This window comes from Chiroxiphia lanceolata, chromosome 7 (assembly GCF_009829145.1).
Source record: "Chiroxiphia lanceolata isolate bChiLan1 chromosome 7, bChiLan1.pri, whole genome shotgun sequence".
Taxonomy (NCBI): Eukaryota; Metazoa; Chordata; class Aves; order Passeriformes; family Pipridae; genus Chiroxiphia; species Chiroxiphia lanceolata.
This window is the reverse complement of record NC_045643.1, coordinates 11349941-11376917: the sequence shown is the minus strand read 5'-3', so window position 1 is coordinate 11376917 and position 26977 is coordinate 11349941. Positions and strand designations below refer to the sequence as shown.

The following is a 26977-nucleotide window of genomic DNA, read 5'->3' as shown; positions in this document are numbered from 1 at the left end:
AAATGAAGAGAGTTATTGCAGTCATGTATTTATATTCACCAAACATCTGTGTGACCTGTTTAGGAAAATTCTTATTTTTGTGGTTGAGCAGTCCCCAACCTGCTTTTAAATCTTATTTTTAAACTTTTCAAAATAACTGAAAATCTGTGTAAAACTTGAGAAGACTTTCTTTTGAATCCCAAATTGGAAGGCATAGCTAAGTTAGGCCTTTAATTACTGCCCCTCATAATTTAGTTAAATTAGTAACTACTGCTGTGTTTTTAGGATTAAAGGCCCAGTTTTTCAAGGTATAAAGTATTACCAAGTCCCTTTGAATTGATACGATGGGGGTTTGTTCAAGATAACCTGTGCTTGATTCAGGCTCAGTAACTACTGAACAAGTGTACTCTCCTTTTGAAGCTCAAAGTGGTTTTGAAACAAGCCCACTGTGTTGAACAAGGAACCGATGCCCTTTCTAGCTTTGGAAAAAAAATTGCCTTGTTGTAGTTGGTTCCTACTGCACGAAATGTCCTGGGTCAGATGCATCGGTCCCCACGGTGGCATGTGTCACTAATGCAGATGTAAGAAATAGTCACGGCAGACAAAAGGCAGCTGAGTGATAGCTTTTGAGAAATGTTTTCTAGCCTCTAGCCATACTAAAAAAAAATTGCCCTCCAACAAGCTTTGTACTTGTTGCAGAATGTTCGGCGGCAGCTTCTCTGCTGCGGGGCTACACACAAATGAGTTTACATTGATTAGTGGTATGGAAGACAGAAGATACGCTCTGCCATTTAATTTGGGGGCAGTTGGTAGCCCGTCTAGCTGAGGCTCTCGTGGCCATTCACAAGTTTTGACTCCTTTAATGTGTGGTGCATTCGCAGCCATCAAGTCGTGTTGTCAATATTGCCACAGTTCTGTAGTTAGGAATTTTTTTTTAATCCAGAGTTCATGTGCTTTATACGAAAAGCATGTACTGCAGCTGTTGAGTGTACTTTGTCCCCGTGTTCATTTGCACTGATCCAGATATTGGTAAGGGGGAAAATATTTCATGTTTCCAATGCTATTTCCTTTATTTTAGGGAACTTTTAAAAGAAATTGAAATGGTATTTTTAGTTGACTTTTTTTCTTTTTAAATATATGTAGTAGCTCTGCTGGTATCCCCTGGAGATTTACAAATAGACAAAATGTTGGCATTTGTCTACTAGCAATTTAAGATTGCTGACATTGAGAAACCCTTATAAAAATATTTCAAAGGTGGGGGGCATTGTTTGGTTGGTTAGTTTTTGTTTTGCTTTGGTTTTTTTTAAAGTGTAAGTCTTAATCTGGTTTTTGAAGATGTGAACGCCGATGTTGCTAGTATCTGAGGGCTTACATAAAACCTCCTTCCAGGAGGCACTTCTACTTGCAATAAGGCTACACAAATAGTTTACAGATTGATTAAAAAATGAAGTGTGAGCCCTGCATTGCTGTTATCCTAAACTGGATGCTAGGGCAGAAATACTGTCTGAACTCAAGATACATTTTAAATTTCCTATCAAATGATTATTGGTGTTTCATGCAGCAATGTTAGGAAAAAGAGAAGATTGTCACTATTTGTAGAAGCTGTACGAAGGGAACAGAAAGAATTTGAAGAAAAGAGACAGGTAGCTCTAGATAAGAGTTTAAGCATATGACTTGTGTTCTAAATAGAAAATTATCTGGCTAATAGTAAAAACGTTCAGGCATTTTGCTCTAACTGATGTCCTTGTATCAGAGAGACATGCAATATTAAAAAATTTGAGCATGACGGTACCTTGTTAATAGCAATGTCAGCTAGGTAAAGAAGCTAAGAAAAAACTTAATAAAAATAATCCATCAGACTATATTTTATATGAAGCTGCAGCATCTCTCAAGATAACCATTTTCAGAGTGCAGTAGAAATGTCTCCCACTTAAATATACTCCCTCCTTATTTGTTCCCCAAAGACACACGGAGATGAAAAGGCACACTATTGACAGCAAATCCTTTCAAAGATACTAAATCTGGCAAGAAATGTTGCAAGGGGAGTTTCTTATATCAGAAGCATGATTTGTATTGCTGCATATAGCCACAAGGTTACTTTCTCTCTTTCTCAGCTGTATCATTCTATTTGTATAATGTTGAGAAGCGGCTGGATTAGTCTGTCTTTACTTGTGTATCACCAACACCACTTCATTCTTGAGAAGTTGCTGACACTGTCAGCGTTTGGGCAGAAACTTCAAATAAGTGAGGAAACTCACATAGAAGTATTTACCATTCTGGTAATCTAAACTCACAGAGAGTATTTTGTCATAAATTTAACTGACAGGCATATATTGGAAATGAAGCATGTCATTTTCAAAACTATAACCGGACTATTTTTTGAGAGTAATATATATTCATATTTTGAGCATATTTTAGTTTATATGCATTTCCATTATTTATATATTAAAATTAGATGTGCACAATTTCCAGCCTTATTATTTTGAATGGTTATTAAGAAATGTAGTTATAAAATATGAGTTATACAATACTTTGGAGTAAAAGGTGATTTTCATAATGTCTTTTCCCAACTTACAAATAACTTCTTTGCCATAACACAAACATGTTAGCAGAGCAACATGATAGATGTGTCTTTAAGTATCGTAGTAAAAGAAAATGGCTTGTATTCTGAGGCTGTGGATAGTTTATGTTGTTTTGGACCCATTTCCCAAGCAGTGATCGAAAACAGATTACAATAACAATTATACAGTCAGAAGATGCAATATCCATTTCTGTTTTAATTGAGTGAAAGAATAATAAAAACATCATTAAGAAAAATGAGGTGGACCTGTCATACACTCTACCAATTTTTAGACTTAGAGAAAATGCAGAGTAACAGAAGTATGGTTTCTTTTTTATTTTCTTTTTTTTTTAAGTAGAGTTTGTTGCTCAAGCTAGAAGTCTGGATAGTAGATTTCATACAGGCTCCTATGAGCAAGTATGTAATAAGTAGGTGTATTGCTTGACAGTAATGCTCAAGTTAGGCATTATCTGAGTATCTGGATCTGGCATAGTGATGAATGTATTGAGCCTTCCTGATTACATAAATATCACAGTGTCATACTGACCTGCCATTTAGATGAGCTTGGAGAATGTCATGGACAGGTAGAAAGCAGTAAAAATTACTTCTCTGTCTTTGAAAATAAAAAGCTATACTACTTTATAATGATTTTCTCTTTTTTGTTTGTTTTGTGGGTTGAGGGGGTAGTTGATGGGGTTTTTTCATATTGTTTTTACCTCTCTCTTTTTTCATATTGTTTTTGTGGACATGAATGCCACTGAGAGTACTTGGTCTCTTAGGCCATTGCCACCTGGGACTGGCTCTTCTATGGTCCTTTAGTTACCTGACTACCTCAGCCTTCAGACTAAAACCCAATAGCAGAAAGGTCCCTTCCTGGGTGACCTTTGTGCCTCTGGCAGAGGGGTTTGACTGTGGCTGAAGGCCTGAGACTGAGGGATCCTGACTCTCCATTTTCTCTGAAGGTGAGTCCTAGAGCTGTTGAGCATTCATGTCCTTTCTACTGTACCATACATGGAAAGAGATATCCTCTCTACAGTAGCCTTGGCTCTAGCCTTGTATCATACAGCTTTATAAATCAACATTTGGAATGGCATCCGAAAGTGAACTAGGAGCCAGTTCAGCCTTTGGAGTGCAGATGTAATCTGCTTTCTTTGGCTAACACCTCTCGGTGAGCACATGCATTTGCAGTAACAGAAGTATCTGATTCTCCGCTGTACCTCCGTGTGCGTAATAATGTAGCAATTCAGCTTGTTGAGCCCCAAAAGCATGAGTTGCTGACTGTGAATCCATACACGGTATGTCAGCCTCTAGGTAGGTCTTTTCCACCCTTGCCTCAAAATATCACTAACTGGATGAATTGTACTGGGCACACCTGAGGAGGAGAATGTACCTGTAAACTCTTGTTCCTTGACCTCATGACCTGTTTGATAAAGATCTGGTAGTTATTAAAAACTGTTAGATTAATGTGACCTTCTGGCTGATAAAAGTAAATATTCCTAAAAGAGTAGTATTCAAACCCATAGTTGTCAAATGTGTGATCTCATCTTTGTGAAATGTAGAGTGTTCCCCCTGCAACTCTTGGTCTTCTGTTCTTGAAAAAGAAAGAAAACAAGAGAATGCCACTCAGAAGTTGCCCTCTCTCCGCAGGGCAAAGATTGGAGTTGTAAGTGCAGGTGGTTGTAAGTGTGGGTTGTAAGTCGGGGTGTGGAAGATTGGAGTTGTAAGTAAAGGCCAAGCCCCAGATTCCGGTTCCTGACCCGGAATGGGCAGTAGGTGCAGGCTGTCTGAAGACTCTGTGTTGTTGACTGGTGAAAAGGGAGGCACAGGGGGAAGTTGGCTGCTTTCTAGAGAACAGAATGGTGGAGCGGCTTCTGCTCTTTCTTGGTGGTGATTATCACCTCTGTTGAATTTCCTGTTGAAGATCTGATGAAGATTTCTGTGCTCTCCTTCTACCAGAAAAATACCATCTAGTAATGATATTGCTGCACCAGTAGCCTTACCCTTGCTGAAAGTGCAGCAGGATGAATAACTCCATCAGTAACCATGAGTTTGATGATATTTATTCAGAGAGAGAGTTTAATGAGGCTCATCCTCTTGCATGTGTACTTGTGACTTTTGCCCATAACCAGTTCTACCATATCTGTTGAAATTGTCACTTAGAAATTAGGTTTTATAATGCTGCCAGTATCTATTAGACACGAGGGGAGGAGGCTGTGATTACAGCAGCTGCAGATCGATTCAGCTCGTCCCCCTGCTGGAACCTGCAATTGGGTTTGAAGGCAGAGGTGTAGGTGCAGTAGTTACATTAGATTCTCTGTCAGACAATTATCTGGTAACATGAAGGAGGGGTGATACAATTTCTTCTTGGCAGGGGATGATTCACAGAGGGTTGGACGTGAAGGAGAAAAGAACTTGCTGGTGGGTCTCAGTGGAGACCCCAAAATAGGCCCGAATGTGGTATGCAGCACTTTTTCAGAAATAAAACCTCAAACCAGCTACGAAAACTTTTCTGTTGCATTCCAGGAGATTTACCCCAGTACCAGCAGACTAGTTAATCAACCTTCATTAAAATGCTTTTGCTAGAAGATGTTTTTTTGCTTTAAAAATTACATAATATGGTGGCATCTGCTAGCACCACCAAATTTAAGGGCTTATTAATGGTTCCAGTTTTCAGTGTTTAAAAATGTCGGTCATTAAAATTAATTTTGGGTGGAACTTGGCATAGAGAGTCTTAGCCCCTTAGGGCGAATTTTGCTATGTTGTCAAGAGAAAAACAACAGAAAGTAGTCCCCCAAACTAAAAACCCCTCACAAACCCTAAACTCATTTTTAACTTACAGAAACCAAAACCTAAAACTTATGGGAAACTAATGGCTTAAGATTAATTTTTTTTTTTTAAAGTGAGTTTAATTTAGAAGTGTTTACTCCACTGGTTTTGTGTGAAATGAGTATATTTTCCATGAGTTCATATTATGATGTACGGCTGTGGGATACTTTTTCTTCTTTTTTAACTGGGAAACAAGTTTAAAAAACTGAGCCGTTTTATTTAGGAAAAACATAGCTATAGTGTCTTCACCTCTGCCTTTTGATGTTGGACTTGATGATTTTAAGGTTTTTTTCCAATCTAACTGATTCCATGATTCTGTTCTGTGTGTTGGAAGGCCTGTGTGTGGTTCTGGTGGAGTGTGTGGCACTGGTGGTACCCCATGGGCATTCAGGCATGCTGGGGGGTGCTGGCTGGCTCCGGGGAGCTGAGCTATTTGTACTGCCTTCTGATTCAGCCTCCCTCAAAACCATGTTTTGAGGTCTGGCTTATCATAGCTCTCATGTTTCGCTCACTTAGGTGGAGAGGTGGAAGTGCTTTGTTGTGCTGTTTAATTCCTCCAGCCTCCTGGCTGCCCCATCCGTGGCTGTCCCTGGGCTAATCCCAGTGGGGCTGCTCCCGTTCTTGCCCTTTGAACCCAACCAGTGCCACAGATTTGAAGGCTGGGTTGAGTTAGTGCAACTAGTTTAGTAAGGGGGGTTAGTTACCAGAAGCAGCTGATCCACTTGAACTAACAAAAGGCCTCATCTCCCATGAGTAACATTTCTGTCCCAGGCACACAGCAGGAGAGGCTGTGCTAGAGGTAAACGCTTCGTATCCTTCTCTTTCTCATGCTCTGAATACGGCTTTTCTTTTATTTCGTCTTTTGAGAAACTCAAGTATTATCAAATCAAGTTATGAGTTTCATAATATGTTTCTGTGGTGGGATAGTGGCCTGAAATATTTTGTGTTAAACAAGTGAGGCTGTTATTTCAGCGAGGAGAAGGGTTGTCTGGATAGTTAAGCTGTCAGAAACAGGGGACATCTGCAGAGACGGTAGTGACTTATTTATAAGACTTCCTGAGATTTGGGATAACTGTGATGGCTGGGAGACAGAAGCCACAGAAAGGTCTGGAAGCTGAAGAAGGATGTAAATAATATCTTGTGGTTTGCATTCGCCATTGGCTAAAATATATTATGTAGAAATGCATTTCCTGCCTGCAGATTTACTGAATATGTAAAACCAGAAAAAATAACTGAGGACAAGGAGAAAGATATTGTCCTTAGTTTTACTTCCTCTGGCCCTCCTAAGAAGAAAAATTCTACAATGTAATGTTATTTAACGTGATTTTGTTTCTTTGGCAAACGTTGTATTAAAATCATCTGTGGACTGAGCTTTTCTTTACCAAATTGCATCCTGGAACAAATTATTTGCAGCGGGCTTATAAACCCATGAAGAGTAGGAGTTTAACAGCATCGCATTACTGGTTATATGCAAAATCAGATATCTCTCATTTTGTCTGGAACACACTGGAGAGCAGAGGATTAGCAGAAAGTTTTTAAACGAAACCTTTTGCTGTAAGGAGGTATTTGGCGCTTTTGTTTTGCATCGGACTGTACAGTTGCAAAGATCCCGATACGATCTCCTGTATGTGACAGAGATTTCCTGCTGGCCGCCTGTCAGTGTGTGCACACAGCTTTCTTCACGTGGTTCCGAGTGGTTAGTGACAAACAACTGCAAAGTCATTCCTTCAGTCCCCATTAAAAAAGATTTACAGTGAGAGAATTCTCAGCCTCATAATGAGACTGTTGTAAGCTGGTGCTTGATGCATAAAAGGCTGAAACACAGTCCATTTACCCAAACCAAGCATTTATTGTAAATAAGTTAAGTGCCAACAGCTTATATTCTGTCCGATTTAATTATATTCATAATTTATGGGGTAACTTGAAAGTGAGGCTTAATGGACATTCCTAACACTTGCTGAAATGTGTGAGCTCTGTCTCTTCCACCTCATCACTGAATTGCACCGGCATGGGCTGAACCCGGGATCTGCTTCAAGCCAGATCCTTCCTGAGTGTGAATGCGTGTGGCACTGTGGAAATAGTACGGTTGTACCTGTTCAGCCTGTCTCCTACATCTGCAGCCCTCAGCTGGACTCTGCAGGATTTTCTGAGGAAGATCTCACATCACCACCAGCTACAGCTATGCTGTGATTTAAATAAAAGTGGTAGTGAGACCAGAACAACCCCCTTTTTTTCCCAATACTATTTGATGCTTTTCCTCTTAGAAAAAAAACCAACCAACCGAACAAAAAAGCTCATTTTGGAATGCAGTTGATCTTTTCCAATTATGAATTTATCTTCTCTTGTTACATGTGATCTCAAAGGTCTTTTCCAACTACAATGATCCTGTGATTCAGTGTTTGTTCAGCTAGTTGAGTCTTGAATAGAAAACTACTGGTTATTAGCATGAGCACTAGGTTTTAACTTCTGATCACTTCAGTATTTGCAGTTTACACCATTCTGAAGCGACACACTGAAGCTTTAAAGCTTCCCTTTTAATTTTCTTTCCTTTTTTTTTTCTTTTTTTTTTTAACTTAGTGGTAGTGTTAAGTTTTTCAGAAAGGAAATTATGGATTTATGTTGCACTAGGATGCAGGACAGCGTCTTTGCTGCAAAAATTCAGGTATTACTGTAACTGAAAGCTCTCAAACTTAATTGGTTTCTACCTTTTCAATTAGAACTGTAGTATGTGAAAAGGAGAACTGGCAAACCTCTCCTGTGCCTCATGGATGCCGATTCCTGCCTTTTAAAGCAGTTTTCTCAGTTTAGGTTCATTTTTCGAATTTGTTTAAAAGAAAGGGAAAGACAGTTAAATACCAGACTGGTTTATGTAAGGTCAGCTCTATTGCAATGCAAAGAGAAATAAATAAGTGGGCTGCTTTCCCTTCACTGCCTTTGCTGGATAAAGGTCTCTCCTAAAGAAAAAAACAGAAGCAGATTAGGTTTAGGAAATGCTTGTGGTGTGATTCCTTCCTGTGGTTACTGCCAGTTGTGAAAGCATGCTTTATTGTTAAATATATGGGATCTTTATCTAGATAATTTCCTGAAGACAATCCATGCTTTGCTATTTGGGCTTCCTTGTCTCTGTCACAGGGTAAGGGTCTCATCTTAGAAGTCCAGCTGAAGTTGCTTGTAATTCAGTGTTTTGAGATGTGCATGGGAATAAATATTTGTGAATTCTGCTCTTGCTGTTGTCTAGATTTCTTCTTTTTTCTTTTCTCTTCTCTTCTCTGTATTGGAAAGACCAGCTTAGAGAATGGCCCACGTTACAGTCTCTGCTAGGGAAAATGTTTTCTACATACTCTAATGAAGAGTTTTCAATAGTTTATGAATTTTAAAGAAGATGTCTTGGTTTCTGAATGACAAACCATAGAAATTTACTTTGTCTTCATGGGAGATTACTCTGTGTGTGTGTGTCTGTGTTCTGTTTAAAAAAATAAAACCCAAAACAACAAAAACCCAACCGGCAAACAAAATCTAAAAATCCAAAGCACAACAGCAACAACAAAAACTTTATTTTCCACTTTCTTCATTTGATAAAAATCTCTCCACTGTAGAATGATTTCCTTTGGGTTTGACACCACCATTTGATCTCAGTTTTTAATAATTTTGGTGGGTTTCACTCCCAGAAGAAAACATGCTTGTGCTGTGAAGTATTCCCACTAGAAAGCTGGGAAGTCTTAAAACCTCCTGTTACTCAGGGCAAAGAACTGGCTTCTTTATTAATTCCCTGCTAGACAACCCCTGTACAGTAAATCTTACCATAACACCATGCTGTTGAAATTAATCAAGCTGATGTTTGGAAATTGTTCAAATTATATTAAATTAAATAACACCTAGATGGGACTCAAAACTGTGCTGATGGAAAGAGATTTTAATCTAAAAAGACAAATTTTATTGATGCCTCTTCTTGTTGGTTGATCTTAATTTTATACTTATTAGGACATGCAAGCACTGCTCTCTGTTTAATGGATGGAGAAGTGGGTGGCTGAAAGAGCAACCTGCTCCTCAGCTTTCTGTATCCTTTTCTTCTTTGATGTGATTGCCAAGTCTATGATGGTTATGTGGAAGTGGACAATACATAGAAGTTTAGTGCCAATAATATCACATTTATTACTTGTTTAAAGCATGTACTGGGCAAAGTATGATTTGCAAATGAACAAAAGAAACAGTGCAGGACTTCTTAATATCTGTTCTCTCTCATCCTTCTAGTTGGTCATTAGAAATTCGCAGCTTTTACTTGGAAGTCTTAAAAATGAAAATGTTTTCCAGGGAGCTGTATGACTGCAGTTTGATAATACTTTTAACTGGCTTTAAGGTTGTTTTTGGAAAAATGAATGCTTTATGCAGCAGAGTCTCCCAGGTTGTCACTTCTTAAATGAAATACCTATTTCTCTTTCCTTCATTTTAAAGAATTGATTGCTCCCCAGTGAAATAAAACTATAGATTAAAATGGGCAAGGAGGAGAAAATGTGTATTTGGACACTGGTCTCTGATACATATTTAATTTCTTCTTGATTTCTCTGACCCTTAGAAGAGTCTCAGCAAAAAATGCAACTATGTTTACAAAGTCTTTTCTGTACATTGCAGCTTTTCCATGAAAGCAGCAGTGGAGCTTAAATTTCATCTCTGATTTGTTTTAAATATATATGTTATATAAATGTACTGGTCACTACTAATCATTCTGATCTTCTGGGTAATAGTGGGAACAGTTTTTCAGGGGTCTCTTTCATGGGTTATATGTAATTCTTACTGTGCATGGATGTCCTTATAAAAGCCTTTATATAGGTCTTAGTTTACGCTCCCCTGACATTTTATGCAGATGCCATCTATATGGGGTCAAAGCTCTGTGAGAAGCATGAAAGAGCTGCTTCTAAGTCAGTTAAGTGAATCAAAATCAAGGAGAAAAAGTCTTTTTTATGATTTGAGATTGCTGTTAATATTTTGTGTGCATACCAGCGTTGTGTTCATCCTTTAAGGAAACAAACTCTTTCCTTTTTTAGCCCTCAGATTACCCCCGTTTTTCTCCATGTGTGAAAATCCATGCCGTGTGTCATCCACCATGAGCTGTACAGCATCACTCACTGCAGCATCTTTCTGGAGCTGGGAGAGCGAGTGCACAGAGTTTCAGTGCCGAGGGAACCTCAGCCCTTTCCGTGCGTGTGCATGGGCAAGAGAGCATGACAGGAGCTCTGGCTGATCGGTCGTTAGGGAAAGAGCTGAGGAGTTTCAGGATTTATGAGTAAGGCTGGCTTGCACTGCAGTAGCACTGCATGTGAGACTTCATTATGGATGCTTGGTCTCCTGCTCTCTGAGTATTGCTCTAAGTTCTTCAGCTGGAATGACAGTGAGCAATGACTAACTTGTATAGCTCTTCTCAAAGGGCCCTGTAGTGAGCTGGAGGTGTAACATATGCATGTAGGAGTGAGGTATGGTGTGTATCAGTGTGTAAAGAGCATGTTGGCCTCTGACTGCAGGTATTTTTCCTTCTGATTCCAGCATACTGAAAGTATGTTAATTTATTTTCAGATAACGTCAGGTAACTGAGAAGCTTGGGGTAAAAAATCCATTGGAGATATGACAGTTTAACTCTCCAATGCAAAATAGAGGGCAAAGCGGTTGAAACTTCCTTGGAGTAATATTTACTTGGAAACAGGTTGGATTACTGTTGTTTTTTACTAAAATAAAATTGGTATTAAGATTCCAAATGCTATAGTGAGAGGCATGAGAATGGGTTAGCAATGACAGATGTGGTAACTTGCCCTTTGCTCTCTGCTTTTAAGATACTAATAGCAGTTTATCATCAGTTACACTGGGTCACTGAGTCCCTGAGTTCAGAGATTTTTTTTCGTAAGCTGTTTCTGTAGCAGGGTCCCTGCAAGCACGGACAGCAGGACAGGGCAGGAAAATCATCATGGGCAGGGGTCCTGAGGGTCCTTTGTGCCATCCATAAAGTGATATCGTGAATGGCATCAGTTCTAGCTTTTGAGATGCTGTTTGTACTCAGACAGTAGGGGACAAGAGTGGAGAACAGGTGCAACTTCTGTGCTGAAAAGGAGAGACTGTTGTTTGACAAGGAAAGCATCCAGCAGGAGGATAAAAAACACTATGGCCTCCCTCTCATCAGTTTGCTTCATCACTTTTCCTGTCTTGCCAAATTGTAATTTACACAACTGATATTACAGCCTCAGCATTTGGCCAATTATCCTAATCTTTTGCCAAGACATTAATAGCCCCATCAAAAGTGCTGTGACAGCCTGTATGTTCGACAGGACTGGAAGTTTGTCACTTAAAGAGACTTAGTTTCATTTTAGCTAGTTAAATGGTTTATGAACAAATAGAAATTCAAGTTTTAACCTATGATAGGAAGAGAAATTTTGTCACTGATTTCAGTGGAACGTGATCAGCCATGTGCTGTCTTTTCAGGAAAGCACCTGGAGTTTTTTTCACTGAGACTTTTTTTAGCACAGTGTGTTAGGATTTGGCTGCTTGAACTTGCAAAATGCATCAGTTTAACCCAGAATCAAGCAGTGAAGAGGGAACAGTATCTGTGTGATGCTGTAACCTTCTTGCAAATTACTTCAGGATGTGTTTCAAAACAAATAACTAAAACACATCAACTGGATATCATAGCCTGTAACTCCTGTTGTGGGCCTCTCACAAAGTGAGAATTGTGTATCTAAAATATCTTTTAAAGTAATTTAGTCTCTGGAAATTCAAGACAAGGAGTATTTAAGTCCCTTAGCAGTTGTTGGTGTGACTGTATTTATTTCAGGGCAGGATGACTCTTCTGAAGGGGTATGTAACTACTGGTTTGTAGATACTGACGCTACAGATAGTAGAATATCTCGAAGATATTTAATGGACTTCATGCAGGAGACCTGAAATGTGGCTTTCTCTTCTTTTTCCCTTAAAAAAATGCCTGGTCCAAGAATACAGTGATTTGTGTCCGGTCTTTCATAAACATATAGAGATATTTTTTTGTAGTTATTTTCTACTGGAAATGGTTATGTTTCATTCTGAAAAATAAGATTTAGAGGAGAGCTTTCTGGTGGTATTATGAGCCTTGGGCAACACATTTGGAAAACTGCTATAGGCTGAGGTTGGTCTCTGCCCCAGTATTTCCTGGTTTATCTAGGGACTAAGAAGTTGTAACCGATTAATACATTTCTGTGACTGCAGGTAATGGTTTTTCCTTTGGCATCCTGACTACAGCCAGGCCTGTAGCAGGTGATGGAAATGCTTGTGCAGTTCTGTAGGTTTTCTGTCTGTTCCCTCTTCCCTCTGTGCATGCACTGTAGGGTTGTTCCCTGCAAATTGGCATGTTTCTCTACTGCCTGTTGTATTGAATCCCTTTAAGTTCGTGCCCCACAATTTATTGCCATAGATGATCCTGTAACCACAAAAGTAAATTTACAATAAAACAGAACAAAATTGAATCCAGACCACCCCCTGAGTTTTCCACTTCTGTGGTTCCTCCTCATCCTTGATGCTCTTTCGAAGAGAGCTGTTCTCACTCTCTTCGTGCAGCAAGAGGACAGCCACGGGTCTCTCCAGGTCTGTGTAACCATCAGCTGCCAACACAAGGTTATCATTTTCAGCAAAATAAATGCAAGAATATTTTCTGTGTACAGTGAGAAGACTGGCCATGGTCTAAAAATGCACACAGACCTCAGTGTCCCCCAAGGGGACCTGCCTCTGCTGATTCCTCCATGTGTTCACTGTGTAGAGAGAAGCAGAAGCGGCGTTTGTGTGTCGGGTTTTTGTATGGCTGAAAGTGGAGAAGCTCTGATCTGAAAGAATAGAGACATCCATGGAACTGTAGAAAACTTCTGCTATGTTGAAAAAATCTTATTAGGAAATCTTGTTCATCCTAATGCTGACTCTGATTCTGTTCCTGAACTGTATTCTCTTGAGCTTTTAGTGTGGTTTTTAAATGAGTCAAGTGATGAGACTTCAGTATTTCCCTTGGAAAGAAAACAAAAGCTGTCCCACAGGGAAGAAGGGCAAATTTCCACTTATGATGAGCCTTCTAGGAGGTGTTTTAATTTACAGCTTTAATCAGAGATGTATGACACACTTCTTGTTCCTCTCTTATTGATGCTTTGTTGTTTTGGGTTTTTTTTTCCCCATCCAGGTTTGATGATTCCCGTCTTTTGTGTGGTGGAGCAGTCGGACGCCTCTCTTGAATACGATAATCGAGAAGAGCATGCTGAGTTCGTTCTGGTTCGCAAAGATGTGCTCTTTAGCCAGCTGGTGGAGACAGCGCTCCTGGCTCTGGGGTATTCCCACAGTTCTGCAGCTCAGGCACAAGGTATTCAATAAAGTTCTTTTCCCCCCTTCTCTGCACTGCAGAACACAGCACCTGAGGTTGTTCAATGTAAGGAGAAAGCAAGAAAATTAGTGGCAAATCTTGGAAGTGGTTATATCAGTGTGTTAATTGTTTAATCTTAAACTAGGTGTGCAACAAGCCCTACCTTGTTAACCTGCCTAGAAAGCACTAGGTAGATCTTGCTGAAGTGTGAAATATGGTGATAATGATCAGTCAGCATATTCATGACACACTTGTTCTGTACCACAAGGCAGGTCACTGCTCCCAGGAAGTCAGCACAGAAGAACTGGGTAGAACCTGTAGGTGTACAGCTAGATGGTATCTAGTGTTCTTCTTTGTCATAGGGCTATTTTGAACAGAGTATTGTAGCCTTTCATTTTTTAAATTATACGTTGTAGAGAATGGTTACATACGTATACATGCTTTCTTTATGGCAAATAGTTGTAGGGCTAAATGTGCAGGCTAATTTCTCTTTTTTCACTTACCTACTATATTGCTACAAAGCTCTGTGTAAAGCTCTACAGTTCCTTCCAGTTAGAGATGATTCTCTGTTAGCAGCAAAATCCTAAAATAAACAAAGCTTTCCTTCCCTACCCAAAATATCAACTTGAAAAAAAAACAAACTGAAAATCCTAATCTTGAGGGAGATGGGCAGGAGGTGGTGGGCTGGGAGAAATCTTTCCAGAATGAACCTTGCATTTCAAGAGGCTTTTTTATACTAAACAGGTTATTTCAGTGCTTATTCTTTTGGATGAGAAGCCTTTAAGTTTGTTTCATCTCCGTATCACCAATAAAACCTGTGCACATTTAGAGTAGTTTAATAGCAACTTTGCCTGGGGATTTGGATTTTGTCCGTTGGTTTTAGTTATTTTGTATAGCTGGGTATTTGAACGTGGGAACAGAGGGAACATTGGTGGTGTTGAATCCAGGAGTTCCAGGCAGTGGTTAATACCACGGGCTCCTTGTACAAACTTCTTTCCAAGCGGGGTGATAGTGATTCATTTCCTCTGTCAGACTCTGCTCTGTGAGAGAGGCTCAGGTTCTTTATACGGGCAAAGCTCATGAACATGTGTTTATTTACATAATATGGTAATAAAAGCTCTGCAAGAAGGTAGTTGTTTTGGTTTTTAATATTAAATGTTTCGTGTCATCTTAGGAACTCTTTTTTTTCTGAATGTAAAAGGTCAGCGTATCCCACTGTTTCCATCCTGGTGAGCCAGCTTTCTGTTTGACAGCACTATCCATCTCAGTTAACACAGTTGCTCAACATGTTGCGAGCTAACATGTGGAACATGCTGCATTAGGTGGCCAAAATTTGATTCTTGGCACTTACGGAGGGGAATGGGCATTGCAGAAAACCTGCTCCACGGAGGCATGCCATGCAGTGCAGTGATCCACACTGGCTCAGCATCTCACTGGGGGGAACCTTGCTTTTGCAGCATCTCTCTGTTGTGAGAATAGTGAGGAGGAGAGACAGATTGACTCACGAAGGAAATTAGTCACTGTGCAGGGAGGAAATGGCCACGGCGTTTTTGAAGTACAGGCTTTGACAATGAGCAGGTTCAGCTACTAATCTCTCGCTTGACATATTGGTCAAATAACTTGACTAGAAAATAAAATATCTAATTGTTGTAATTAGTCTAAAAGAAAAGACTTCAATATTTTCATCTTTGAGGCAGCAATTACCTTCCACTAGACAATATCAGATGGCATATATGTATACATATATATATAAATGTCTTAAAGATCCATAGCTAACAAATCTCTTGGTCAGGTTATTTGCCTTCACACGGAAGGACCAATCCACCAAAGTCTTTTAGACATCCTGAGCAGATACTGCGAGCCATGCTGATTTTACGATATGAAGCTGAAGTATGCAGCATGTTCTGTAGCATCTTGCCTCTTTGCTAGCTGTCTGTAAGCTGAGGGATGAGGTACAGACAGAGACAGAGTGCCAATAGATTTCTGAGATTGTTTTGTTTAATTTGAAAATTAATAGAATATTGGGTTCTAATCTGTTAACTAGAGTTGACAGAAGCATGCTGCTAAATTGCTGCTATAAGGATTTATTAAGGGAACACAATTTTCTGATATTAAAAATGGAAGAAAAATAAAGCTGTTTGCTTTATTCATTCTGGTTGTAGGAAGAAAAGTCTGCTTCTATTCTGGTGCTTGGGATTGATTTCCATTATCAATACACATTAATAAATGGTCACTTAGTTCTTCTTCATGATCAGCTGAATTACAGGATCTGCATGAGAAACTGAAGATCCTCAGGTGCATTTTTCAAAGCTTTGAGCAACATGCTGTGCAAAATGGTGACGTGAGTAGGTGTTCCCATGTCCTCCAGAGGCAAAGTAAATGAGTTTATCAAAGCTGGTATTGTAAAAGCTGCTAGAAAGGGAGCATGGCATGGCACAGAGTGGTAGGTGGCATGTTGCCTCCCTGAGGGGTCTGTGTGCCCAAAGGGACGCTGCCATGGGGCTGCTGGCCAGGGCTGCAGCCTGGAGCTGCAGAGTTCTCCGAGGAGGTGACGCTGTGTCTGAACATATGAGCTGTAATCTGCGCACACACAGCTGCCACCTGGCCTGAGCATCATGTACTGGCTTGTGGTCACTTGGCTTATCATGGATAATTTTTATTTCTGGTCATTAGGTAAATACATAAGCTTTAGCATAAACAATCTTGAGACAAATATGTATCATGAGGTTTACATGAAGGTGGCCCGTGCCTCACTGTGAGAAGCTCTTTATTCCCACACAGTTTGGCCAGGACACATTTATTCCACAAACAGCTGGTTGTGAATGTTTTTTGTTGATGGTGGTGGGAGCAGAGACTTTTCCAGCGAGTGCTGCCCTCGTGAAACTTCCCTTTTCTGACAGGAGCTGTGAAATATCTTGTGGAACAGCATGGGAATTCGTTAACAGCTTGGCACTGGGGTGTGAAAGTTGGTGGTGTGAATGGCAACAAAGGTTTAATAAACATTTATGTATTTTTCTTTCATCACTTGAGTCTACACCTGACAGTAGGGAACCTGCTACATGTGCCTTTCAGAGAGGAAAAGAGTCATGCTTTAAAGGGGCACCTGTTCTATATGTAGTTTATTAAAATTTCCATGCCTGGATGAAAATTTTTTTTTCCATGAGTGAGCTATTCTAACTGGTCTGTGCAAGAGAAGGGAACTCGTAGGAGGTACAGAGTGCTGAGTGCTAGGATCAAAGTAGTATGAAAGTAACCACAATCTAGTGTACCCTGTGTACAGTCCTGCAGCTTTGGGACCTGCTGTGAAAGCTGATTCCCTCCTCAGTGTGGGGTGGAAGAAGGGCAGTGCTAGTTTGGTGCTTTTAGTGTCTACTTAAAACCCACATAACAAAGAAAATAGTGTGCTTTCTTGTGGATACATGTTTTTTTCTTTTGACCAGTTCCCTGTTAGCTGTTGTGAGTGTGTACACAGACTGGTATGTGTTGTCTGCAGAAGTTATTGAAGGTGAATGGACTGTTGAAATGCGGATTGCCTTCCCCCAGGTCCTTCAGCTGGATGTGTTGGCAGGGCAGCGTGGAGTGCCTACCCTGATTGCTGCCTGGGGTGCCTGCCCTGATTGCTGCCTGGGGGCAGCTTTAGAGGGGCACTGACAAGATAGTTGCTTGGGTTAGTTGCTGTGTGTAGCCACAACAAGGGGCCTAGAGGAGAGTGAAATGGTGCTCAGATGCCAAGTGGAGCAGAAGGAAGGAGAAAACAGCGGAGGGAAGTTAACACAGAGCAAGGGAAACATTAGATCTTTCCCATCCCTGCCACTGTAGAGATTGCCAAGCCAGAGTTCTTAAGCAATGTATTGCCTTGAGCAGAGCCATTGCAAGAGGCAGTGTCTCTTATTGTCACTGCTCCAAGGCAGCATCTTGGAGGCCTCTCTTCATGTGCCCAGTTTCTTCTAGTGCTGTGTACAGACTAAAGAGAGGGAAGACTTGTGGCTGCAAACAACTGTGGGTCAGAGTGGAGGGCTGGAAGGAGAGGCTGGCAGTGGTCGGTGGGGAAGGTGTAAAAGAACAAGAAATGACAAAAGTTTATGTATCTTGCCTTGCCATGTGGAATTGCGATAGTGCACAGGGACGAGAGTCATACTCTGTGGGGCTTGTGGTTTAGTAAGCTCAGATCAGACAGCTCAGCCCTGTCAGCCTTGCATCACTGGAGTGGGAAAGAGGAGAATTTTGTTGCTGCTGGTCGGTGCCTGGCCAGAGTAGCTGAGGGGGTACCTCTGCCCAAACTTCATGACACCCAGAAGTCTATCTCAGGACTAGTGGTCCTACTTCAGCTGCCTTGCCTGTGAAGCTCTGATGTTGCTTGCAGTCAGGGGACAGCTTGGTTTTGGTGCTTCTGCAGAGCACTGTGTTCTGCAGTAGTGGTGGAGCTGTCCTTGCAGTGAGCTGCAGCAAGAGAGAAAGGTGGCTCTCCTGACTCTATAGGAAGAAAACCAAGGCACAGACACATAAGAGCATTGGATCCCTAGTGCACATGGCTGGGGCAGGAAGCAACCCAGACTGCAAGTGTGTTCATTTTCTTCAGGGGCTTAAATATGTGAGCTCAACCCAGCTCCCTGCTGTTAACTGGAGGCTCCTTGGACTTGTAGCCTGGGTTTTAGTATTATTTCAAAGCATGGGCCAGATCTGTGTGATATGATGCTGTTTAGCAAATCAGTCCGAACTCCAGGCTGCTGTGTGTAAGAATGCGGCAGCCGGAATGCTGGGCTCCTTCACTCAGACTAGCCTTTGTGAGAGCAGCATGGCCATCTTGCCCCTTAGGGGATTATAACCATGTGTACAAATATTTGAAGGGTGTAAATACCGATGAGGGAATGGATTTGCCTAAGCTGGTACAAGAGGGTAGGGCTCTGGGACAACTGGAAGGACCTGAGCAGATGATTAGTAGGGAAAGATTCCCATCTGTGCTGTCTCCAGAACCACAATAGCTTCCAACTGAAGGTAAAGGCAGAACATACCAGCTGGGGGCTGTATTGAACACACACGCACAAGCTGGTTTTATATTTGTGTACAAGAAAGGTACAGTAAAAGTGTGGTGAAACCCTGCTGAACTGTGCTTGATGTATACAGTCAAGTTTCTGTAGCTGGGAAGATCAGGTATGCTGTTTTCAACTCAAGTGCAAGGTAGCAGTATGGAAAAAGTGAGAGGAAACCTGAGCTCAGGTTTTTCCTGTGAATAATGTACAATAAATTACAAGGGTGCTATAATCTGGGATTATCTGACCCCTCAGCCAAGTGCCAGTGTCATTTGTATGCCTGAGTCGTGGCTCCCTTTTTATGTGATCAAAGACCTCCTAGTAAGTATTATAGTGACTTTAATGAATAGGAGAGGCACTAGTAATATAACGATTTAAATAACAAGGCAATGCAGCGATCAACAAGCTAAATGTTGGGTCACTTTCTGACTCTGTCACTCTTTGCTGCTACTTTTTTCATTTTTACAGAGGCAGTGTAGTGGTCTCACCTAACAGAGTTGTCAGTCCATGTAAAGCTGCTGTATTTCTCTGTGCTCAAACTCCTTTACCAGGAGTATTCTTAGCCTGCTAAACCAATGCCTCTTAAAACTAAACACCTCAAAACAAATGAAAGAAACTCACCCAGCCCTCTTCACACCTCTTTTCAGCAGTATGGTCTTACTTCATCTCTAATTAACATCTCCTTACCTTGAGTAATAATCCCCTTTATCCCCCTTGCTTCTACTGGGGACACTTTTAATGAGTAAACTAGACTTTCTTCTCTCCAGTTTTGCGGGTGTCATTGCAAATGGCCCAAATCAAATCATTTAACAGTAATAGGTGTGAGGGGTACGACTAAAACCGACATCTTACAGTAAACTCTGACATGCAATTCCATGACAACTTGTCTGGGATTGCTAAGCAGGCTGGATTTCTTGCAGCGATACTCAGCCATCCAGATCAAAGTTTTCCTTGTAAAATCTGCTCCTTCTTGAACTGTTCGTTGCTTGAGTTGTATTCTTTGTCTTTCTCTCTCTGTTTCAAGAAAGAGGGCTGAGTACTTCTCAAATATTTATTTCCCTCCCTGTTTACAGACATTTACCAGCAAATCACTGTTTTGTCTACCCTACAAAACTTCATGACAACTGTAAATGAAATTCAATTAACAGGAACCATGAGAGAAAGTCAGAATTTAATGAGAATATTGAAAACCTCTTCGTTCTTTGTGGTTTTTGATAGGCATTTCAGTGCATAATGGACACAGGGTTTGAAAGACACTGTTGTTAAAGGTTCAGCATCTCATGCCATTTCAATTAAAGCCCTAGAGTTCTCTTTAAACGTTTCTTGGAACTCTTAAGAAATCTTACATAAAAAATAAAAGAAGAAGCAGAGAATGAGGCTCCTTATATTTGTAGGGTTTGCTAAAATTAGTGTCGCTTTTTTTATGGCATATGTGGCATGTAAAGAAATATTAGAAAGTCATATTTATATATATATAAATTGAATATATTTTAAGTTTTACTTTGGTTTATATATATGAAATATATTTATAGTTTAGTATAGAAACACATATTATACATATACATGCATACAAATATATATTTATATAAAAGTATATATATATGGAAACAAAATCTCAAAATTCAGTTAAGAGATTAATCTTTCAGGTTATTTTTCATCCCAGTTCTCCATTTGTGCTGTTATTTTAAGTAGCCTCGTTAGCCCAACAACATGAACTCTAGCAAATACTTTATATTTTGATAAGCTCACTCTGAAAGTTCTTAACTTCTGACCAGTGGTCAGGAAGTGTCTCTCTTTCCTTATCTTCCCTGCCACCTCCCCATGCTGGTGTGTAAAAGTTAGCATGTGGTATTGGCGTTCTGATCCCAATATATTATTTACAGGATTCTTGTGATGGGAGAAAACCTTCTACAAATAATAATCTATTTTTCTAGATGGCAAACATCTGGGTAGTATAAGTAAATGGGTAATTTATTAGTGTTTGAACAGCTTAAAGGAGGGTAAGTAAAGGTAATCCTGAACAGCTCAGCACTTCTGACAGCCGCTTTCCGTCTCATCTGTGGTGTGTGACTGAACAGGGCTTGTAAGAAGGAGAGGAGGCAGAGGGGAAAGGGGGGAACAGAGTGGAGAGAGCAGGCTTTGGCTGTCTCAGTGAGACACTTCTTGTCCTTTGCTCTGTGAGACCCCACATACCTGCAATGGGACTTCGAGGTCAAGTGCTTTGAAGTGTGTTATGTTTTGGTGACAGCTCCGCGGGCTCCAATGAACTTGTTGCAGTGGCGTGTGTGTCATTTGCTTGTTCCGCGGTCATAATGGATCACAGTCGAACTGTGCTATGGGTAGAAATCATTGAATCTTTTGTTCCCGTCTCCCTCTTTGTTGCTGAGCAGTATTGCTCAGGCTGTAACAGTGAATCTGTGCTTTAGTTTGATGAGGGCCACATTCTTTAGTGCCATCCATCCACTTTATGTCGCAGGCTGTGTGCAGAAAGGTAACACCGCAGGACAGAAGTTTCTTGAAGCTTTTCACTCTTCAGGGAAAGATTTTCATATATTCTACCAGTTGTATAAACCAATGAAGAAATACTGGGGAAATGGAGCCACAGGCTCTTTTACGTCACTGCAACCGTTACAGCAGTTTGGGGTAAAGTAAAAACCAAGTTCACTCTGAAAGGCCTGTGTGTACTCGATTAAAAACGCAGACCAGCATCAGCGTATGATAAATTCAGATGTTTCTTGTCTCCCTTCCCAACCTTTCAGGTAAACTCACAGTCCCAAGAACTACTGGTATTCTTGAAGGAAAATTGAGAAATGATTATTTGTTAGTTTAATTAAAAATAAAAATTTGTTGTCTTTTTTTTTTCTTAATTAATCTGATAATGAAGCAGTGCAGTATTTTAAAATGGGAATAAATTAGATTAGAGTAGGTCTTCCTTGTCCAGAGAAGGAAAAAGAGGTGCAGGTAGCAGTCTGTTAGCTAACAAGCTAATATTTAAGCATTCAGTAGTATGAGCAGAGAGAAGCCTGGTGCTGGTAAACATGTTAGCATAGCTTTTTTTTTCCCGATGTTTTTTTCCTTTTTTTTTTTTTAAATTTTTTAGACATTCTTGTCTGCTGAATTTTTTTTTCCCATTCCCTGCTCTAGATAAGGGAAGCAATGTTTTAACCCAGTGGCATAAGGAGCTTGGCTTTTTGTTCCAGCTGCAGGTTGCCTTGCCCTGTCTGCGTTCCCCACTGGGGCACAAAGCTGAGCCCACCCCCAGCTGCTTCTTTCTTTAACCTAACAGAGGTAGGGCACATCCCTCAGATTGGCTTCTGCTTCTTAGGAAGCACAACCTTTAGAATCTGTGCTTTGCCTTGAGTGTAGGTTCCCTATGCAGCATTTATAATGGATGTGCTGCTGGGGAAAAAGCAGGGCTCTTTCTGCTGGTCGATCTACCTGAAATCTGTTTATCTTCAGGGCCCGGTCTGGATCTCGCTGCACGTGTGACGGGGAATTGGTTTGAGCATGTGGAGAGCAAAGGTGCTGGCTGCAGGAACTCTTGCAGGTTCATGGTGTCAGGCAGTAGTTCTCAGTCCCCTTTAACCACATAGACAAGCTAAGCATGAAAACCAGTTCGTTTTTAAACTGAGAACCTAATAACGTAAGGGTAGAAAATCTAAAGGGGTTAAACAGAAAGTGTTCCCTGGTTTTAAAAAACAAAAGAGAGAGGCAAACACACTGACCCCTGTTCTGTGTCTGATCATCTCTTCAGGAAAGATCCTTCCGGCAGTGACAGCAAAGGATCAGTTCAGAGAGTTTTTCAGTGCTGCACATGAGCATTTTAGAAGGGACCTGGCTTTAATTCTCCTGGTCCTTATTGGAGTAAAAATGAAGCTGGCAATCAGCAACTGCATTTGATGTTTGCGTCCTTTCCTACTGGTTGAATTTTACAAGGGCAATCTGCCCTCCTGCACTGTTTGTCATCGGGGGTCTGCAGCAGATTAAATGGCTACATTTAATGAAATGGAATGGAAAAGGATGAGCAAAAGACAATGCTATTAGTGACCTCCTTTTGCCTACTATCCTGCTCACTGGAAACCCACTCAGAGAGTACCAGTGAAGGTTCAAATTCAAGCTGTGTCTGAGAGAAGTGGGTCTATGTGTCCTGCTCCCATCCACTGAGCTACTTGGTTATTCTGGCTGGGTGTCTCTCTCTTCCTCTCTGTACCGGTGGAGAATTGCTCATACTCTGTCTTCCTTTCAGCCAGTGAATACCTTTGATTTATCCAGACAACTTAAAATAATATATGTTTATACAGGTGTGATTAAAAAAAGACATTTCATCAGACTGAATGACATGAGGTCGGGGCATTTTAAGTGTATTTATAGGCGATTTTGCTTTCAACTTTATTCCAACTGAAAAATAATTCTTCTAGAATGAAGTAACTGTCAATTAAACAATAAAGCTAAAGTAGTCCTGAGATGTGGGGGTCTGTATTTTACTCTGTTTTCATTCGCCAGTTTTGTATATGCAGCATCTTTGTCTTCACCTAGCTGTTTCCACATTACCAACAAAGAGTTAAATTTATACAAGCAGGCTGGGAGGAGGATGTGTGTGCCAGTCAGGATTCTTAGCTAAATTGCTTTCATACTTTGTTTTTACAATATATTTGCTGCTTAGCCACATTTTGGCCTTTTTCCTTTTTCTAACAAAAATCATTATGTGGGATAGCTAGTAGATAGTTCCTACTTTCACAGCGACAACTCCATGCTAAAAATGTCCCTTGGCATAGGGATCGTTAACTGATGGCAATTTGTCTGCCTTTCTGAGTAGGTTTTTCTTCGGCACCAGCTATAGAATCTATGAAATAGTCTGTGGGGGGAAAAAGTGTTTATATTGTGTTGAAACCAAGGATGCACCAAATGCTTGAGGGGAAAAAAAAAAAGTATCAAATAATGAGCTATAGATAATACTGCATCTTTTCAAGATCCTGGAAGGAGATGTTTAGGCAGTACTGTGCGGCAGTCAGCATGAGAAAATTGTCATTTTGTGAAATGCTACCGTAGAATGTGTTTCAAACATCACTATTTATGTATCCATTTGTATAGATAGCATCAATTACATATTTTTAAATGTTGACATGATGGGTCTAAAAACTACATGCATTATGAACATAAAACTTTCCTTTGCTGTGGCTTAGCTGTGGAGAACAAGTCTTATTCTTCTCAGTTTGAAAGCTGTATTTGTTTGATTAAAAAAATGGAGAGTGGTATTTTGTTAGTAATAGTTATAAAGATTTATTAATATTTTATTGTGGAGCTTTTAAATAAAGGATCACACATAATTTTTTGGGGGGGGGAGGGGTTTGGTTTTTTTAAACTTTTCTGAAATCTCTTTTAACAAAGAGCATAGCAACACCATACATTTGCATTTTCTGATCACTAAAAATCTCCCCTACCATAAATGTGTATGTGAAATTGAGAACCTAATTAAAGGATTAACAGCATGTACAGTAATTTACCCAAAAGGCATGTGTTAATTTGTTAAAACCCTAAAGATCTTTATGCTGTCTTTTTTGATGCTATCAAAATATTTTCCATGGAACTGGTTGAACCTGGTCTCTTTATTATAAATTCTTCTCCAGAGTAAAGACAACTTAATTTCATATCTAATTGCATAAGGAATTATAAATTATCTTTTCTAAGAGACCTGTGACACTAAAACACAGAATGAACAAATAAAACTGATTTGTTCTGGTACAAATGAAGATATATGGCAGTATTTTTATTACAGGCACCATTTGTTTGCGTTGAGTGTCTGAATATTTTACAATAAGATACAAAGTACTCTTTGTGGAGCAGTCATTCTAGCAGTGCATCTTAAGGTGTTTTGCAACTAATTGCCATGAAAGGAAGAAACCCAGATCAACAAAAACCAGCCCCACCCATCAAATAAAACCTTATGCAGAATGAGATAAATCTGTTCCACGGGAAATATGCTTTATGTGCATTCATAGAAGCAGCAGGAACTGCCTCTTGGATCAAACATGCAACTTTTATTCGTAAAGACCTGTTGATTCCAAAAGTGTGCTTTAGCTCAGAAGAAAGGTGACTTGCTGCATGTAAAATGGTAGTTTCTAGCTGGGTAAGAGGTGCTGCAGTACACACTGGAGCACACAGCGAGGGATTTCAGGGCTGGTTTCTGTCGGGATGATGTACAGTGCAGTGTACTGGATGTGGGCATTTCCCTCAGGTAAAGGGAAATGTAGGTCCTGCTGTGGCCCGATTAGAGCCACATAACCCAAGGGGATGCCATGCTGCTGCAGTTAGGGGTTCCTTTCCTCCCGGGGACTTCTGGTGGAATCTTGGACAAATCTGCCTTCCTGCCCTGAAAGCACAACCAGTAGGCATTCTCCTTCAGAAACAACCGGGTGTTTGTCACTGCGAAGTGACGTAGTTATCTGAGAATTGAATATTGACTTTATGGCAGAATTCAGTAGAAACTGGCAATTATTAAAAATTTGTATTTTTTAACTCCTTGAGGAACTGTACGCTGGCATTGAAAGTTTAAAATATTTTATAGTAAATTTACCACTTTGTACTGAACTGTGTCAGTGTTGGTGCCAAGGCTGTTTGAATGTTGCTGAACATCTATTTAACCAGATTAGATTAAACCCTAATACATTATGTAGTGCAAGGAACAAATTAATATTCTATTAACCTTTGGAGGGTTGAATTAATAAATTTATCACAAGGATTAATTTGGTATTGTATAATAGAGATGTTCTTTTATTTATTTATCCAGCAGTATTTTTATTATGAAGTTTACTGATGCAAAGCTGCTTCTGGTAAGCTGATTGTTATTTCCAGATACTGAAATACCGATGCCAAATTGTTAAAATCTCAATGTATTGTATGCATTTATGAATTTTTCTAGAAGGGGACCAAAAGGTAGTATGGTACTTCACAAAGGCAAGTAGGAAAGAAAAGTAATGATTTTTAGCTACAGAGCTTCCATGGTCTGGTTTGAGTGATATGAGACAAAAATTTCAGCATTTATGGTAATATGTGGATTACCCTTTTAAAAAATAATATGCCTAATAATCCAAAGTCATTTCAATAACAAGGTTAAGGAATACTTTTGTTACTATAAAAACATGAGATTTGTTTTCCCTTAGCTTTATGTAGCTCTGTATTAAATTTTTTTTTTGCAAGAACTTCTTATGCTTCACAATTTTGAGTGTGTGTCTGTACAGGAAAGTAGGGAGAGGGAAAACAAAAGAGAAGAGAGTCAGCCAAGCATTTCTGTGCTGTTTGCAATAGCAATGTCATGACTTTGTGAGGAACAGCAGTGTGATTTTTGGTGGTCTAGTAAGCACCTACACTATCTCATTGAGGTACAGCAAATCCCTTGTCACCTCCTGTCCTCCTACTTGTTGAACAAGGTTGGGATGTATTCGCAGGTACAGCTGTAGTACTGATGTGGCGCTGTGATGCCCCATGGTCACAATGTGGATTTTGCAGAAGGAGTGGCTGTTACAGAACAAAATTAACCACCAAACATCTTCAAGGATTCTCCTGAATCCTTTTCTTTTTCTTATATGTGTGTCCTGTGCATAGGCTCTTGTTTTACACGTAAATGTAAGGGAGATGGAGAAATCTTATCTGCAGATGGAAAAAAACCCCAGTGTCTTCATATGTAAAAAATTACAGAATTAGAAGGAGATAAATTTATGTAGCCTTTGCTCCATAATAATATGGCAAGTCCTGACAAAGCCATAAGGCTTTTTTCACAGATTCGGTTGTCTGGAAATTGTGCAATGCTGTTTAAACGGAATGGCTTTTAACAGATCGCAATAAATTAAAAAAATAAATTAAAAAAAAATCATGTTTTCAGCAAGGATTACATGATGGCAGTGCTAACTCCAGTGCAATTAATAGACAGTGTGTACTTTGTTTTCCTTTGCTTAGCATTTTGTCAAGATTTTATCTGGCCACGTATCCAGGAACTGGGAATGGATGCAAGCTGCTGTTAATTGAACTGTATTTAGAACTATGTAAACCATCGTATGTGCAGTATGGCAAGACATGTATCTAAATTTGCATTTGCACTAATGTAGCCATAGTATGTGTGTCCTGTAGTAGGTGGGCAGCCCCTAGTCCAGGTATTTTTAGATACAAAACTTAATCAGTTTATGACAAAATAACTTCTTATATCAGCATAGCATTTGTCTTTTACAAAACGTG

The 26977-nt window shown here is 40.0% G+C and overlaps 1 protein-coding gene across 3 annotated transcripts in view; it reads left to right on the top strand.

Annotated features, from left to right (window-relative positions):
- The window catches only part of SATB2 (SATB homeobox 2), a 190441-nt gene that overhangs the window by 67281 nt on the left and 96183 nt on the right, over positions 1–26977 (top strand). For all 3 annotated transcript variants that reach the window (XM_032693580.1, XM_032693583.1, XM_032693581.1), the window contains one exon: positions 13542–13718. In XM_032693580.1, the coding sequence (XP_032549471.1) occupies positions 13542–13718 (177 nt within the window). The remainder of the gene's footprint in view (positions 1–13541; positions 13719–26977) is intronic.